Source organism: Euprymna scolopes, chromosome 14 (genome assembly GCF_053919585.1).
Source record: "Euprymna scolopes isolate OS-2025 chromosome 14, ASM5391958v1, whole genome shotgun sequence".
Classification (NCBI taxonomy): domain Eukaryota; kingdom Metazoa; phylum Mollusca; class Cephalopoda; order Sepiida; family Sepiolidae; genus Euprymna; species Euprymna scolopes.
Window position 1 is genome coordinate 35539241 of NC_136495.1, and position 15398 is coordinate 35554638.

General features: G+C 32.3%; 1 protein-coding gene across 2 annotated transcripts in view; it reads right to left on the reverse strand.

Annotated features, from left to right (window-relative positions):
* The window catches only part of LOC145292942 (importin-7-like), a 110493-nt gene extending 98005 nt beyond the window's left edge, over positions 1-12488 (reverse strand). For both annotated transcript variants that reach the window (XM_080139117.1, XM_080139115.1), the window contains exon 1: positions 12201-12488. In XM_080139117.1, coding sequence (XP_079995243.1) covers positions 12201-12284 — 84 coding nt within the window. In that variant the 5' untranslated portion in view covers positions 12285-12488. The remainder of the gene's footprint in view (positions 1-12200) is intronic.
* Between the last annotated feature and the right edge of the window lie 2910 nt (positions 12489-15398).

Below are 15398 nucleotides of genomic sequence, written 5' to 3' on the forward strand. Positions count from 1 at the left end.
AGAATGGAACTAAACATTCAATTTTTATAGGTAAGTGATTTTTTTTCGAATTTATATCGATTTTTTTATAACTGAAGAAAGTAAAATTTGGTTTATTTTCTTTAAGTCTTTTGTAAAGAAAACCGACTTTAAAAAAACAAATATTGCATAATTTGCTATTAAACCTGTTAATTTTTAAAAATTGGTCTTTGCTCCTTTAATTGAAAAAAAAAAATTAGGGTTTGAATTACATTTTTCAAGTAGTTATAAGCTTGTACAAATAGGAGGTCGAATTATTCAATTTTTTTCACGCATTCTTAAGATCGGTTTCTGACACACCTACCGATCTGTAAAAACATTTTTCGAAAATGATTAAAAAAAAATAAAAACAAAAGATGATTCCAGGATAGTATCCTGTCCCCGGTGTGAAATACGTCTTTATTTTTGTTTTGTAAATATTTGATGTCCTAAACTCCAGATTGAAAAAAAAAAGTTACCTCGGACTTAGGGTTAATGAAAGGCACAAATTCTTTCTTTACACCCGGTACTATTAACGTCGCCATGTTGAATGTTGGGCTTTTGGCAATATGGAGTTTAGGACCATAAAAGTAAACATTTACAGGTTGGAAAATCTGAATTCAACTCCAGAAAAATCGACCTCATGTCTAAGTTTGTCCTCATGAAGAAGTAATTAGGGACACGTGGTTGTACCTATTTACAATGCCTCCTCATGGGATAGAGTTAGACACTTTCTACCCTTTGCGACCAAGGTCGACAACCCCCAATATTTCCTCCTGTATCAGAAAACACGCTATGTGATATACGTATATCTGTACGTGATGTTGCCAAGCTAATCAAAAACCTTGCTTCCAGTAAAGCAACTGGCTCTGACGGTATTCCAATTATAGTACTCAAAAAAATTCAACCTGAACTAGCGCCCATACTTACAAAACTGCTTAAACGTTGTCTTAAGGAGAATTGCTTCCCATCACCCTGGAAAATTTCATCAGTATGCCCTGTATTTAAGAATTCAGGTGATCACTCATCCCCCTCTCAGTACAGGCCAATAAGTCTCCTGTGCATCATGAGTAAGTTGCTGGAATCTGTTAAATACAGAAGTAATCAACCATCTCAACAAAAATAACCTTTTTAGTGACAATCAATATGGTTTCCGTTCTGCTAGTTCTACAGCAGATGTTCTTACAGTTATATTTCATAGGATTAGCAAATATCTCGACGGAGGCAACCTTTCTAGGGCAATTGCCCTCGACATATCTAAGGCCTTTGATAGGGTATGGTATAAAGGTTTACTTCACAAGATCTCTAGCTATGGTATAGCTGGAAATGTCTTCTCAATTATTAAATCATTTCTTTCTGATAGGTTCATAATAGTAGTAGTTGAGGGGCAAAAATCAGAAGCTCACAGTATTAATCCTGGAGTCCCTCAGGGGTCCATCCTGGGCCCAACTCTTTTCCTGATCTACATTAATGATCTTCCAAATCACATCCTTACATCACTTGTAGACATTTATGCTGATGACACTACCATTTATGGTAGTACATCTAAGACAGTAAACGACCAAGTTCTCTCCGATTCTCTTTCCTCTGATTTTGAGCACGTAGTACCATGGGGAAAGGAGTGGCTGGTTACTTTTAATGCATCTAAAATCAAGCTTCTATCTTTACATCTACGTTCTGATCCCCATCTGGCATCAATTAAAATGAATGGCTCTCGTCTTCAGGAGGTCTCAAGTTTTGACAAGCTTCTGGGCTTGACCATTACTCCTGATCTTAAATGGAATACGTACATCAAATCTGTTGCCAGGGCCGCTGGAAAAATGGTGGGATCTTTCTTTCGATCCGGTAGATCGATCACTGCTGATGCTATTCTCTATCTATATAAGAGCCAGGTACGTCCAAGGATGGAATATTGTTGCCACATCTGGGCAGGAGCTGCTAGAAAGGACTTGTCCTGCCTTGATAGAGTTCAAAATAGACTTCGTAGCCTCGTAGGAGATGTCTTTTTCTCTTCACTGCAACCTCTATCTCACAGAAGAGATGTTGTGAGTTTGTCTCTGATGTATCGTTATTTTCATGGAAAGTGTTCAACTGAGCTTCAGTCTATGGTCTCTCTCCCTCCCTCGCCAAACTTTCACAAGAAACACTCGTCTAGCTGAAAACACTATCAATAATTCCCCCCCCCCACCACTCTTTATCTGTGTCTAAACCTAAACGTAAATTCCATGAACAAAGCTTCTTTATTAGAACTGCACGCCTGTGGAATTATCTTCCGTTTTCCTGCTATCTGGCTGACTACAATATGGTTGTCTTCAAGTCTAATGTAAATAAGTTCTTGATGAGCCGTTCCATATAAGTTATCAAATTTACCGAATTTTCATTACTAATGATTACTATAATGTCCAATTTCTACTGTACACTCTTTAACTCTTATCCTTGAGTGGCCTCTTGGCCTTGATAATGTGATGCCTGTGTAAAAAAAAAAAAGACACCAGGGTCGTTTTTTAACGTTGAGAAAAGGTAGAAAAATAAAAAAAAATTGTCTCAGTCGTGAAGGACTGCTCCTCCACCGAAAGAGAACAAGAAACGCAAGTGCAGCATTCTGAAGAACAGATGCTACACTTTGATCTTGACTAAGTGGTTGTAGTGCAACAAATTAGGTCAATTTTTTTTTCTTTTTTGCTAATAGAAAGCATCACTCTTAAAGGAAAATAAATGTGTGTGCGTGCCCGCGCGTACTCACAAGTCGAGGTGACCGTTGGTAACGTACGCAGTATTTAAAGTTACAAACTTTAAGACGGAAAAGTTACATGCTCGGAAGAAACAAAACAAATCTAACACAAAGTTTTTCTGCAGTTTTAGTAGGAAAGTGAAACAGTTTACGAGACGACGTAATATATATAAAAAAAAAATGTCCAGTGTTACGTGTTTGATGTGTATTTATTATAAAGACTGTTGCCTGGGATTGAACGAGGGATCAGCTCAATAGAACGCACAAAAGTTTGATATGGGGAATATAAGTGGCATTAATTAAAATATACATTTATACACAAACTCTAGGCGCATATCCGGCGTTTCCTGGCATTCAATGAAGGATCAAGATTTTTTTTTTTTTTTTTTTTTGGTACTTATATACTTATTGCACCTTGCTAAAATAACATTTAGAAAGCTATTCTTAACATGGGGAGAGGTTTTTTGTAGCTATTCTGTATCTTCACCTAACAATTAAAAAAAAATCGTAAAACTTTAAAATACTATTTAAAAATAGCGCGGCTCAATAAGTGCACAAGCACCATTTTTTTTTTTTTTTTTTTAATTTTCAATGAAAATAAAGGAAATTTGATGAAACCCAACGTGAACGCAAACCCCAGAAATATGGTCTCCTCACGTTTCACCGAAGCAAATCGTTATAGAAATGGCGATTTAGCCAGGTTTCAGTTCCACATCATTCCATTCATACTGACAATACAAATAATTCATTCTTGCAACGGATTTAAATAGTAGAGTAGACTGGACTTAAGCTTTGTAAGTAGTCTAAAAGGAAAACAGAAATAACATTTGTCTTTCTATGGTTTCCAATCGTCCTGTAACAAAGCCGGTGAATGAAGAACCTTCGTTTCATTTGTACACTTACGGCGAACAGTAAACGAAGTGAGAATACATTTTTGTTGACACCCTGTATTTTAAAATTTTCTTGTTTGAATGAACGTGTAACTTTCAGCGTAACAATTTTTACATAATCTTGAAAAAAAAAAAAAAAAAAAAAAATGAAAACCAGTACTGTACTCCACTCCTTGCTTCCTTCCAATTACCTGACGTCATTTTCAGACCACCTTTTGACGGACATTTTCTTAAACGACTTCCTTTTGTTTTGGTTTGTGCGAAGCCAGAATCTCGCTTTTGGAGGCTAATTAAGCTAGTTTTTATGCAAACAAGGTGTTTGTTTTGTTTGTTTACTTAATTCAATATCTTAGAACTTTACTAAATATTTTGGAAACAGACCCAGAAAACTAATAATTATCTTTCAAGGCATTTTTACAATTAATTTAACTTCAAAATTTAGCTGAACTTGTCAATTTCCGATGTCGCCGTGAAAACATTTCGTTATAACTTTTTTTTTTAATCTTTCAAATACTATTGTATTTGAAAGATTTAAAAAAAAAAAAGGGGGGGTTCTTGTACAGTTTAATCAAGACATTAAAAAATGAAAATATCGAAAAAGGTTATATTGTACGTATCCGTTTTGGACTGAAGATCTCCGAAAAAAAATTTCACTTAATTTGATCAAGTAGTTTTTGTTTGTTTGTTTTAATGAGAGTACGTTGACAGCAGATATCTTGGAATTGTTTAAATTTTTGTTTAGATTTTAGAAACACCACGGTGAGATAACTCAGTTTAAAGCGCCGACACTCCCTTCCCATCTTTAATACTAACTTTTCTTCCAAAAAATTGAACCTTTTGCTCGGAATCATAACAAATCGTTTTTTCGCTGTAAAAAAAAAAAAAAAAAAAAAACTACTTGATGAAATTAAGTGAATTTTTTTCCGGAGAACTTTATTCCATGACGGATACGTACAATTTAAACTTTTTCGATATTTTCATTTTTTTTTTAATGCCTTGAGTAAATTACAAGTACAAAAAAAAAAAAGGTAGACGGAAACCTACAAAAAACTATGATAAACCGGCTTTCAAAACCATGTCCCCCTATTTTTTTCAGTCATTATTACCGGTTAGTAGTAAAACGTACCAATTTAAAAAGTGTTTTTTTCCTAATCTATAGCGTGTGTTATTTTCTGCGTCATGCTTACATCCGGGTCGTTTAATTGTTATGTACTTCCATTTCTTGTCATAATTTTACTAAGAATTCTTCATAAGTTTTGGTTTCGATTATAACTAATGACAATCTAGTAATCTATTTTTATATATATATATATATATATATATATATATATATATATATATAAATAATTTTATCAAGAATTATTCGTAAGTTTTGGTTTCGCTTTCAATTATGGCTAAAGGAACAATTTTTTTCATAAGTTTCGATTCAAGCTAATAATGCACCCAAGTCATATGGATATATTTTTTTTTGTTTTTGAAATCGCAACTTTATAACATATAAAAATCGATAGAACATTAACTCTGTAATAATGTATACGAAATCTGCAAGAATTAAAATATATTTAAGCGTACTTTTTACGACCGGGCTTTGCCGGGCGTTCATGCTAGCTTAGATAAATACTTTTGCACATTTTGGAAAATTTAATCCGCCTGTAATATGGAGTGGCAAGCAACTTTACACGCGGTATACATCGTCTAGAGTTATGTGTGTTGTATATAATTTTGAGTATTTGATAATTGGAAATAAAATAACTTCAAAGGAAGTGAATACATTTATGAATATTTTGCACAAAAAAAAAACTAAGATTTTCTTAAACTAAATTGCGTAAAATTAAATGTCACTATTGACAATTTATAGAGTAAATATTTGTGTGATCATCGAGCTCGATTGACGCTGATGATCGCCATTATAACGATTCAATTGAATTTTTATTCTAATGCGCAAATAAAGTTTATTTCTGTAAAAAAAATAAAATAAAATAAAAATCGACCTCGTGTCTATTCGTGAGGCTAGTTAAACTATAAATGTTTTCCTTTCAGGAACCAGAGTTTAATTTTGTGTGGGGTCGTTTTTCGACTATGCTAAATTCGTTACTGAAATTTTACCGAAGTACCTTATAACGTGTTTGAATGTGTAAAAAAAAAAAAATGTTGAAAAGTATATTTTATTCAATAACTTGGCGAAGAATAAAAACGTCGACAAATGCCGCCCCATCCTCCTTATCAGTGGGACCTCCTTCCTCCACTTGTCGGGAAAACCCACGTGCTCGCCAAAAATGAGAAGTGTAGAGTTATAAAAAGAAAATGCTATTATAATATCGGATTTATAAAAGTTTTAAATTATATATCAAAAACGCTAACAAGGAAAAGTAGATATTTTTAAGTTATCAAGAATAATCTAGAAGGTGAAGGCAGCTTTATCAAAGATAACGCGATTGAAAGTACGACCATAGGATGGCATTTAAAAACTAGCCATGTATAAAAAAAAAAGGTTTTCTTCATTAAGTATTACATTTCTAAACAAGACTGCAATCGTACGATTTTTGTGAATTAAATATTTAAAACAAAAAATTGACGAGAATAACGAGGACAACCATTTTTGGCGTTTCTACATTAGAACGAAATTTCGGAAATCGCAATACTGAGTTTCACAAGAAAACAATGGTATCTACGTATTCCTCGTATTTTAAAGATGATTATATCCAAAAATTAGGAAAATCGATAAGGTAGAAAATTATTTATGAAAAAAATACAAAAATGGAATTTGATGAAAACGACCGTTAGATACAGGAGAGTTCAAAAGGGAGGTAATTTTTCGTTTCGATTTAAACAAGATGGCGGCAGATTTTTTTTTTTAATAATTCAATAATATTCAGGTAATTCAGACTGCATAATTTCGAAGCTACCATTGTAACTTATTGACAAAAAAATCAGTTGAAACCATTGTTTAGCTGAAACCCCCATTTATCGACGACAAAATCTCGTCCCAATAGTGTATAAGCGTCACATTTTTAGTAACCTTTTATTTACAAGCAAGAAAATTACGGCACTTTCACAGAATTAGAAGTAAACTTTTATATATATATATATACTATCTTAGCCAGTGTAGTTTACCCGTCTCGCCTTAATAAATTAAAAATCTATTTTTTCAAAAGGCTTTAAAAAAATATCAAAATATTACGAAAAAATTTAAGCGTGTTGGATCACTTTTCTAGATGATTTTAACGTAAAATGAGCAGTTGACAAAAAGTCGATCTGCTTCGATTTGAATTTTGTAGACGTACCAAAATTACAAGTTGAAACTTTTCTTAGTTGCTGATTCAAACAATACTTTTTGCCTCCATTGTGTACATTTAAAAATGCTTCTACGGAATTAAAATTAAACAGACTTCTGTCGAACTGAAAATTTAGTTTAGAATTTAAAAAATTTGACTTGAATTATTAGAACAGGAAAAAATGAAAATGAGATTTTATTTTTAGAGTGATTATAATATATATATAGTCTAAAAATACATTTTCGCACGATTGGTGACATTTATTGAGTGAATATCTCCCATTATTTTTCCATTTTTGAGCAATTATCAAAAGTCAATATGGTTGTAACGAGTCCGACATTTTTTTTTTTTTTAAACCGATTGATACTACTTTCGTTTCGAAATAAACGCTTTAAAATAAGTTAAAACAACAACTTATCCGGATTTGTAGAAAAGTAACATCTTGCCTTGAGTAACATTTGTTTTTTCTTGTTTTTTAAAAGCCATAAATGTTGTAACTTTCAAAGTTGGTTCATTATTCAAAACACTTACAGTTTATCTTAAAGTACAAATTTCGCTGCTTGCTAGAACATAGTCAACAGATCGATTTTTTTTTTAAAATATGTCGTTTGAAGCGTACTGAATTGTCACGTCGAAAATAGTAATATAAAATTACGAAAATTCAAGTTTTTAGTTAAAAAAAAAAAAAAAAAAAAAGAGGGGGGGGGCTAAAATGTTGGTTGTCCTGAACAAGTAATCTTAAATATTCGTTCGAGTTATGTCCCCTGTATATGAACTCTTCATCGTCTACTTTATAATGTATATCATTCTCCCCCCTCCCAATTTTCCATAATTACTTTCAACTATAAATAACTATGAATGTTCATTTTCGACATGATAAGTAAGTACGTCATATTGTTTTTGTTTAAAACGACATATTTAAAAACTCCATCTGTCGACTATTTTAACAAGCAATCAAATTTCAAATACACTAAACTAAAACCACACGTGGACTATTGGGCTACTATTTGTGCTATATTTCATTTTGAAAAGCTGCTTTTTTTGTTTGTTTTTTTTTTATCTTGCGCTATGTTCTTTAGCATAACAAATATACTTCAGTTTAATTTTGAAAGCTCGGAATATTGTTAAACTGGAACCATTTTTCATTACTTTCAAAACATTGTTTATGCTAGATTTCAGATAACTAATTACAGTTCTTAAGTAAATATTAACTTATTACTTTTATAAATAGAGTAATCCGACTCAAATTCATGAATTATGAAGATCGCTTTCAGCATTTCATTAAGACAACATTGTAAATAGATTCTAAATGTCTAATTTTATTTTAATTCTGACTAAAAATCAAATACATGCGAATTTTTATCTTTCTAGCTTTAAATATGTTTGCTATTTTAAACCATTAATACGAAATAAAGAGGACTAGTATAAGTATTTCTTAAGTTTGAAATTGGTTGAATAAACAAGAGCAGCAAGCAGTTACAGCGGCTGCTGCTGCTCTCAACCAATCACGTCCAGTTTTCAGCCACGATCATTCATCTTTTATGACGTCACACTACTTTTGGCAACATCAATCCACGCATGTCTTGCAGTCTTGCACAAGCCAGCGTTGATTCTCCTTGGCCTTCGGGTCAAGATCAAAGTGTATGTGCCTAAGTTTTTTGCTCATTGTTGATTTTCAATGTATTTTTAACATGAATAAAGGATTTAATATCTCAAAGTGTAGTATCTGTTCTTCAGATGCTGCATTTCAATTTCTTGTTCTCTGTCAGTGGAAGAGAAATCCTTCACGATTGAGACAATTTTTATTTTTGTTCCTTTTCTCCACGTTAAAAAACGACCCTGGTGTCTAACTCTGCCCCGTGGGGAGGCATTGTAAATATGAACAAGCCAGCATTGATTCGAGTCGGTTTTGCGAGTTGTTCCTGATCAATCTTTGGCATCCTTGTGTTCGTGGCTTGCTCCAAATCGAGGATCGACCTTTTGTCGCATTCAGTCCTCTTGAAGTTGAATAGGATAGAAATACAGGATACAGATCATAATGAGAAAGGAATATAAACGCAGCAAAGACGTTAGCACTAGATTTGTTTTTAAGTTGATAGTATGAATTAAGACTGAGAGTCGTCTCAATAATAAAATTAAAAACTTCCCTTTTAAGCAAAAGTTGAACTACGAAAATTTCTTTTTTCTTTGGTGCTTATGCAGAGAAGTTACTGGTAATGTCTCTACATAGGGTTTGCGGATGATATGAGAAAAATAAGTCATTAAAAATGTTTCTTTCGTGTAAAAATATTTATTTTCCCCATCGGAACTCGAGAAACGCACGGTTAAAATGTGTAAACATTCAATGAAAAAAAAAAAAAAAGAAATCAATATGGTTGTATAGTTACCATTTTGTTAACCATTAAGTAGCCTTGACCTTGCGATCAAAAACTAAGATCAAGTCAAAACGGAACAAATCGACGGGACTTCGGTGAATGTTTAGTTGATATCTTTATGAATGTGGAGAGAGCGAGTGGCATATTCGGCGAAATTCTTTGCTGCATCACAAATTTTTTTAATTCAAAATAAGTTGTTTAATTTTTCACTAATTTATTCTACGTAAGTAAAAAGAATTGTTTTGTCATAAAATGCACGCGATGCAAAGAATTTCGCCGAATTTATTCATGTCACACGCTTTCTCCACATAAATTCATAAAAATATGAACTAAATATTCACCGAAGTCTCGTCGATTCGTTTCCGTTTTGACTCGATCTTAGTTTTTGATCGCAAGGTCAAGGTTGCTTATTAGTCAACAAAATGGCAACTGGACAGCCATATTGATTCTTTATTCATTGGATAATGTTTACATACTTTAAGCGTACATTTGAGTTTCGATGGGTAAAATAATGCACTTATTGATCCGTGCTGAAATGACGTTATTTAAAAAGCCATTCTTAACATGAGGGTGAGGGAGGGGAGGGTGTTTTGTACCTATTCTGTACTTTAACCTTACAATTGAAAAAAAAAAACTTTAATTAAACTTGGAAATACAATTTAAAAAATAGCTCGGATCAGTAAGTGCATCAGCACCTAATTTTTTTTTTTTTTTTTTTTTTCATATCACCTGCAACCCCTATTTAGCGACATTACCAAGTTACGTACTATATATTCCAGTTTTACAATATCATTTAAATTGTCAAGTGAAAGTATAGAATAGTTACAAAACACCCTACCCTCCAGTCCACCACCACCACTCCACCACCACCACGTGTTAAGAATAAGTTTCTAAATAACGTCATTTCAGCACGGTAACTTTTTTTTTTATAAAGTTTTCATCGATTAGTTTGGATGAGTCATGAAAACTATTGGAGATGCTTGTTTTTAGTAATATTTACTAAAGCTGAAAAGTTCAAAATAACAAATTTATTAAACTAACAGCTAACTTTAAGAGTAGATTCTTCCTTCTAGACCGAGGTAATTTATTAAAATTTAGTGTGATCTTTTGGGGTAGTTGGATTTCAACTGCCCATGTGGGGAGGTAAATAAGGACTGGCGAATTTATGGACTTATGTTACCGTGATTTTTTTTTAATAGTATTTAGAAGTTTAATTGAAGTTTCACGGTATCTTTCATTAAATTGCGCGGACCTATACTAGATTTGCCCACCCCCTAAAAATGCGTGTTCTTTACCTTTAGTTTACTTTGATGATTATCATAGATTACAGACTTAAGAATCATATTAGCCGAAAAAAAAATAATAATTTAATGACTAAAAAAAGAGTTCACTTTCGTTCTGTTCTAATCACGTGACACGCCGGTAAATAAAGGGACAGTGAATCCGGTAGCAATGAAGTAGAACGTTATAGTTATTAAAAAAAAAAAAAAAATTCAGGTTAAAATCAAGCTTCACGATAATTTTTTTTTTTTTTCTAATTGTTAGGTGGAAGCACAGATTAGTTACAATATAACCTTTAATGGCTTTAATGGCTTTTTTTAACATTTCAGCGCGGTGGCAAAAGTGCACAACTGCACAAGTGCACAAGTACCTTTTTTCTGCTAATATGATTATTAAGTCTAATCTATGATAATCGTCGGGAAAAAGTTTTCGAAAAAAATAATAAAGGTGTAAAACGCATTTTTAGGGGATGGGAACTCTCGTACAGGTCCGCTTTAAATTGTTAGGTGAAAGTACAGAATACATAGTTATTTCACCATGGTAGCAAGTGCATAAGTACGTAAAGACTTTCTGATCTTTATCCTTTTTGGTTGTAAATAGGACTTTTGATTAGTCTTATTTTTAGCATGTTGTATTTTACTTATTTTTATTGTATTTTACTTATTTTTAACCAATGAACAATCATTAAAGTTGGTGTTGGTGAGAACACGCATACGAAGTTGTCTCAATATTGTATTAATAGAAAGGAACGAAATTTAAAAAGGTTGAATCCGGAGAGGATAGAAAAACAATTAAAAAATTAAATTGAACTAGAAAAGTATTTGGTGTGCTTCTCCGAAATTTGAACCGAACCTACTTAGGTGCTAGTGCAAACAGTGATCTGATCAGCAGCGCTATTTTTTAAATCGTATTTCTAAGTTTAATTAAAGTTTTGATATATATTTTTTTATTCAATTGTAAGGTTGAAGTATAGAATAGGTACAAAACACCCTCCCCATGTTAAGAATGGCTTTTTAAATAACGCTATTATTTACGTCCGGATCACTCTCTGCACTAGTAGCCCTACTTTTGAACTAGGCCGAAAACTTGAGTTAGGATTAAACAGTTTAACATTTTTTTTAAGAGGGACGAAAAAGATTTTATACAAATACTTAAAACGCATCAAAATGAAAATATTTAAGTTTAGGACTTAGAAAGATTTAAAAGTAATTTAATTGAAACATACGTATTCTGAAATTATCATTAAACAATGCGACGAAAAAAAAATTTTTTTTTTTTTTTTTTTTACTTGGTACTTTTATTTAAAGTATTAACTATGAAATAATTGCAACACAAAAAAAAAAAAAAAAAAAAAAAAAAAAAAAACAGCACAATTCTTTTTTCATTCTAAAAATAAAAAAACACTAAGCATTCAATAGGTTTCAGAGGATAAATTAATCATTTTGGTATTTTGAGCGACAGACTTCCATAAGTCGATATAACAAAAGAATGAAAAGGGAAATTATTAAATCATAAGAATTTAATTAGAATTAAGGCTTTAGTTATTAGCTCCTAAAAAAATCCGAATGGATAATCATTTTATTGTAAAAAAATGGTTTTATTTTCGGGCCATTCTGCAATACTTTTCATATATATATGCATCGCTTCTTACCTCATGGAGTTTTTGTTCTGCCTGTTCCCGACGGACCGGGTCCAAGGTAGATTGTAATACTTCTATCAGTTCGTTTATGTCCATGATGTTTACTTATTATTTCGGCTACTTTTTGGTTATTAAGGCCTGAAAAAAAAAAAACGTTCGTTGATCCAATAAATCAAAGGGGTGACCCGACGTGGGGGAATTGGCACTAGAAAAAAAATTCCAGAATCGCGTGTGCGTTTTTTCTGCCCTCGACGCGCCAACACCGACGCTTAATGCGCAGGCGCAACCGGAAGTTGTCATACAGGAACCGGAAGTTGATTGTTAAAAAGAAGAAAAAATTTCTACTATTTTGAAAAACACGTGATACATATATAAACTTACCTTTTTTTTTTTTTTTTTTTTTTAATATATTTTTATTTTCATAATTATAAAAACGAAAAAAACAAACCTTTTCTTCAAAAAAAAAAAAATGAAAATTAAGAGTGTAATCTTTTAAAGTTTTTATAACCTTCAACAAAGTAATATAAATCTTAAGTACTTATATTCCTCCACCCTAAAAGTAGTTAATTCTCTCCCATGGTGAGAAATGTGACACAAGGATCGTAAAGTTAAATTGAAAAGTCTGGTCAACCTAGTCGGCATTCCCTGATGGAGGCATCCCAGGGGATTAGCAATAACTAAACCCTTCTCAAAGAGAGAAGACAGAGTCTCGGAGGGTGAATCTTTTATGACCAGCATAATAATCGCAATCAACAGCTTTTTACAGATTATTACAAGAATTGTCTATACTCTTGATTTTGGGACTAGGAAAAAATCGGCCCTGAATATTGGCACGTTAATAAGCGAACACACAAAATTAAATTCAGATTCATGAAATAGAAAACGATGTTAAAATAGTTGTGTATCAATTTATGTTATTGTATTGCTTAGTTATTTATTTGGCAATGCGGAATCTTAACTGATTTTTCTAAGGGAGGTAATTCTATTTTACCGAAGTAGTTGAAAAAGAAATCATTTTTTGTTACAATTACTCAAATATTTTGTTTAAGAAAAATAACAATATCGTCGCATTTTACATTTTTCTTGATATGCATGTTATAAAACTTTGTTACATTAAATAAAGTAGTTGAAAAAATGGATTTCAAATAAAACCAATGGTATCTTCTTAATTGTCATGTCACTAATGAACATATCCAAAAGTTACGAAAAACGATAAGGTAGAAAGTTACTTATTAATGAAAATAGTTTTTGAAAACAATTAGTGAACATTCAGTTTTGCTAAATTGACTTAAGGTTTTGGGAAATTATTGCCTTCCTTGTTACAAGTTGAACTCTCCAGTTTCTTCTTAGCAAAACTCAATGTTTGCTAATTATCTTCGAAAACTATTTTCATTGATAATTAATTTTCTACCTTATCGTTTTTCGTAATTTTTGGATATGTTCATCACTGTGACATGACAATTAAGTAGATACCATTGGTTTTACTTGAAACTCATTTTTTTTCAATGTTTTGCTTTCGTTCTAATAACAAAGAAGCACCCGTTTTTATTTCAGTTTTTAGTTTCTGTATTCCTTACCATATATATTCTTTTGTTCTTGTCTTTTTGAATTGTTCTCGTATTCAAATCGTTATTACTGAAAAGATTTAAACACCAAAATTGGGGCAGCTAGTACAATGAATCACTTTCAAAATAGATAGGAGGTCAGTTGGCAAAGATGGGTTGAAGAAGCAAATCAAAAGAAAATATCTGTCTATATATCTATAAAAGTGAAAATGTGTGTGTGTGTGTGTGCATGCGAGGACACTTCTTAACCTATATACTCAACGAATTTTTAATCTACAGACTTGAAATTTGGTATATATTCAGATATGTGGAAAACTTTTTAATCTGTTTTCAGCAAAAAAAAGGGGGGGGCTTCTATGGGGTCAAAATCAAAAAATTTGTACGTGTGAGGCAACTGGATTTTTATCTGTTTCCAACTGTTTCATGACTGTGCATGCATGGTCTTGAAACATTATCGTTTCTTTATGTTAAGAATAAGATTTTAAGAAAACACTGTAAACGATGTGTCAATCTGATGTACTGGCTATCGTACTTGACTCAGTCTCTTTAGGATTCAGTTTCAGCTTGAGTATTTTTTTTTACTGTGAACTGTTTAGAAAAAACGATAATATTCTCATGCACATGTCTCAGTTTCTGTATTAATTAAAAGATAATATTTATGCATATTTTACGACTGGGCAATGCTAGGCGACCTTCTAGTATTGTATAAAAGTGAAAATGTGTGTGTGTGTGAGGACACTTCTCAACTTATATACTTAATGAATTTTTAATCTACAGACTTGAAATTTGGTATATAGGGTATTCAGACATGTGGAAAACTTTTTATTGGGTTTTCATCCGAAAAAAAATGGCTTCTAAGGGGTCAAAATTTAAAAATTGGTATGTGGGAGTCATCAGATTTTTCTCTGTTTGCTAACTGTTTCACGGTTGTGCATGCGTGAATGGTTCACATTACAGATTCTTTATGTTAAATATAAGTCGGTTTAAAAACACTTTTTAAAGAACGTATCATGCTGGCCGAATTTTTATCATACTTGATTCATTGTCTTTAGGTTTTGGTTTCGATCTCAGCTCAAGTATTTTTTTTTTTTTTTTACTTACAAGAAGTTTCTGTATGAATTAAGATATGATATTTATCTATATTTTATGACCGGGCGATGCCAGGCAGTCTGCTAGTATATATATAATGACTAAGATTTTTCTGATTCTCTTTCTTCTGATGTTGAGCACATGATGCAGTGGAGAAAAACATGGCTGGTTAATTTTAATGCATCTAAAACCAAGCTTCTCTCTTTTCATCACAAACGCTCTGATCTCCACCTGGCCTAATTGAAACTGATGGCTCTCGTCTTGAGGAAGCATTATGCTTTGATAAGCTTCTGAGACTAATCTTCACTTCTGATCTGAAATGGAACACATACCTCAAATCCATTGCTAAGGTTCTCGGAGAAATAGTTGAATCATTCTACTGCTCCAGGAGGTATCTCACTCCCAATGCAAGCCTCTACTTATATAAGAGCCAAATACATCCTAAAATGGAACAGTTGCCAAATCTTGGAAGAATCTGCTTAGAGCACCCTTTCCTGCCTGGGCAGAGTACAAAACCTAACTTCAATACACTTTTCTCTTCTCTGCTGCCTCTTTC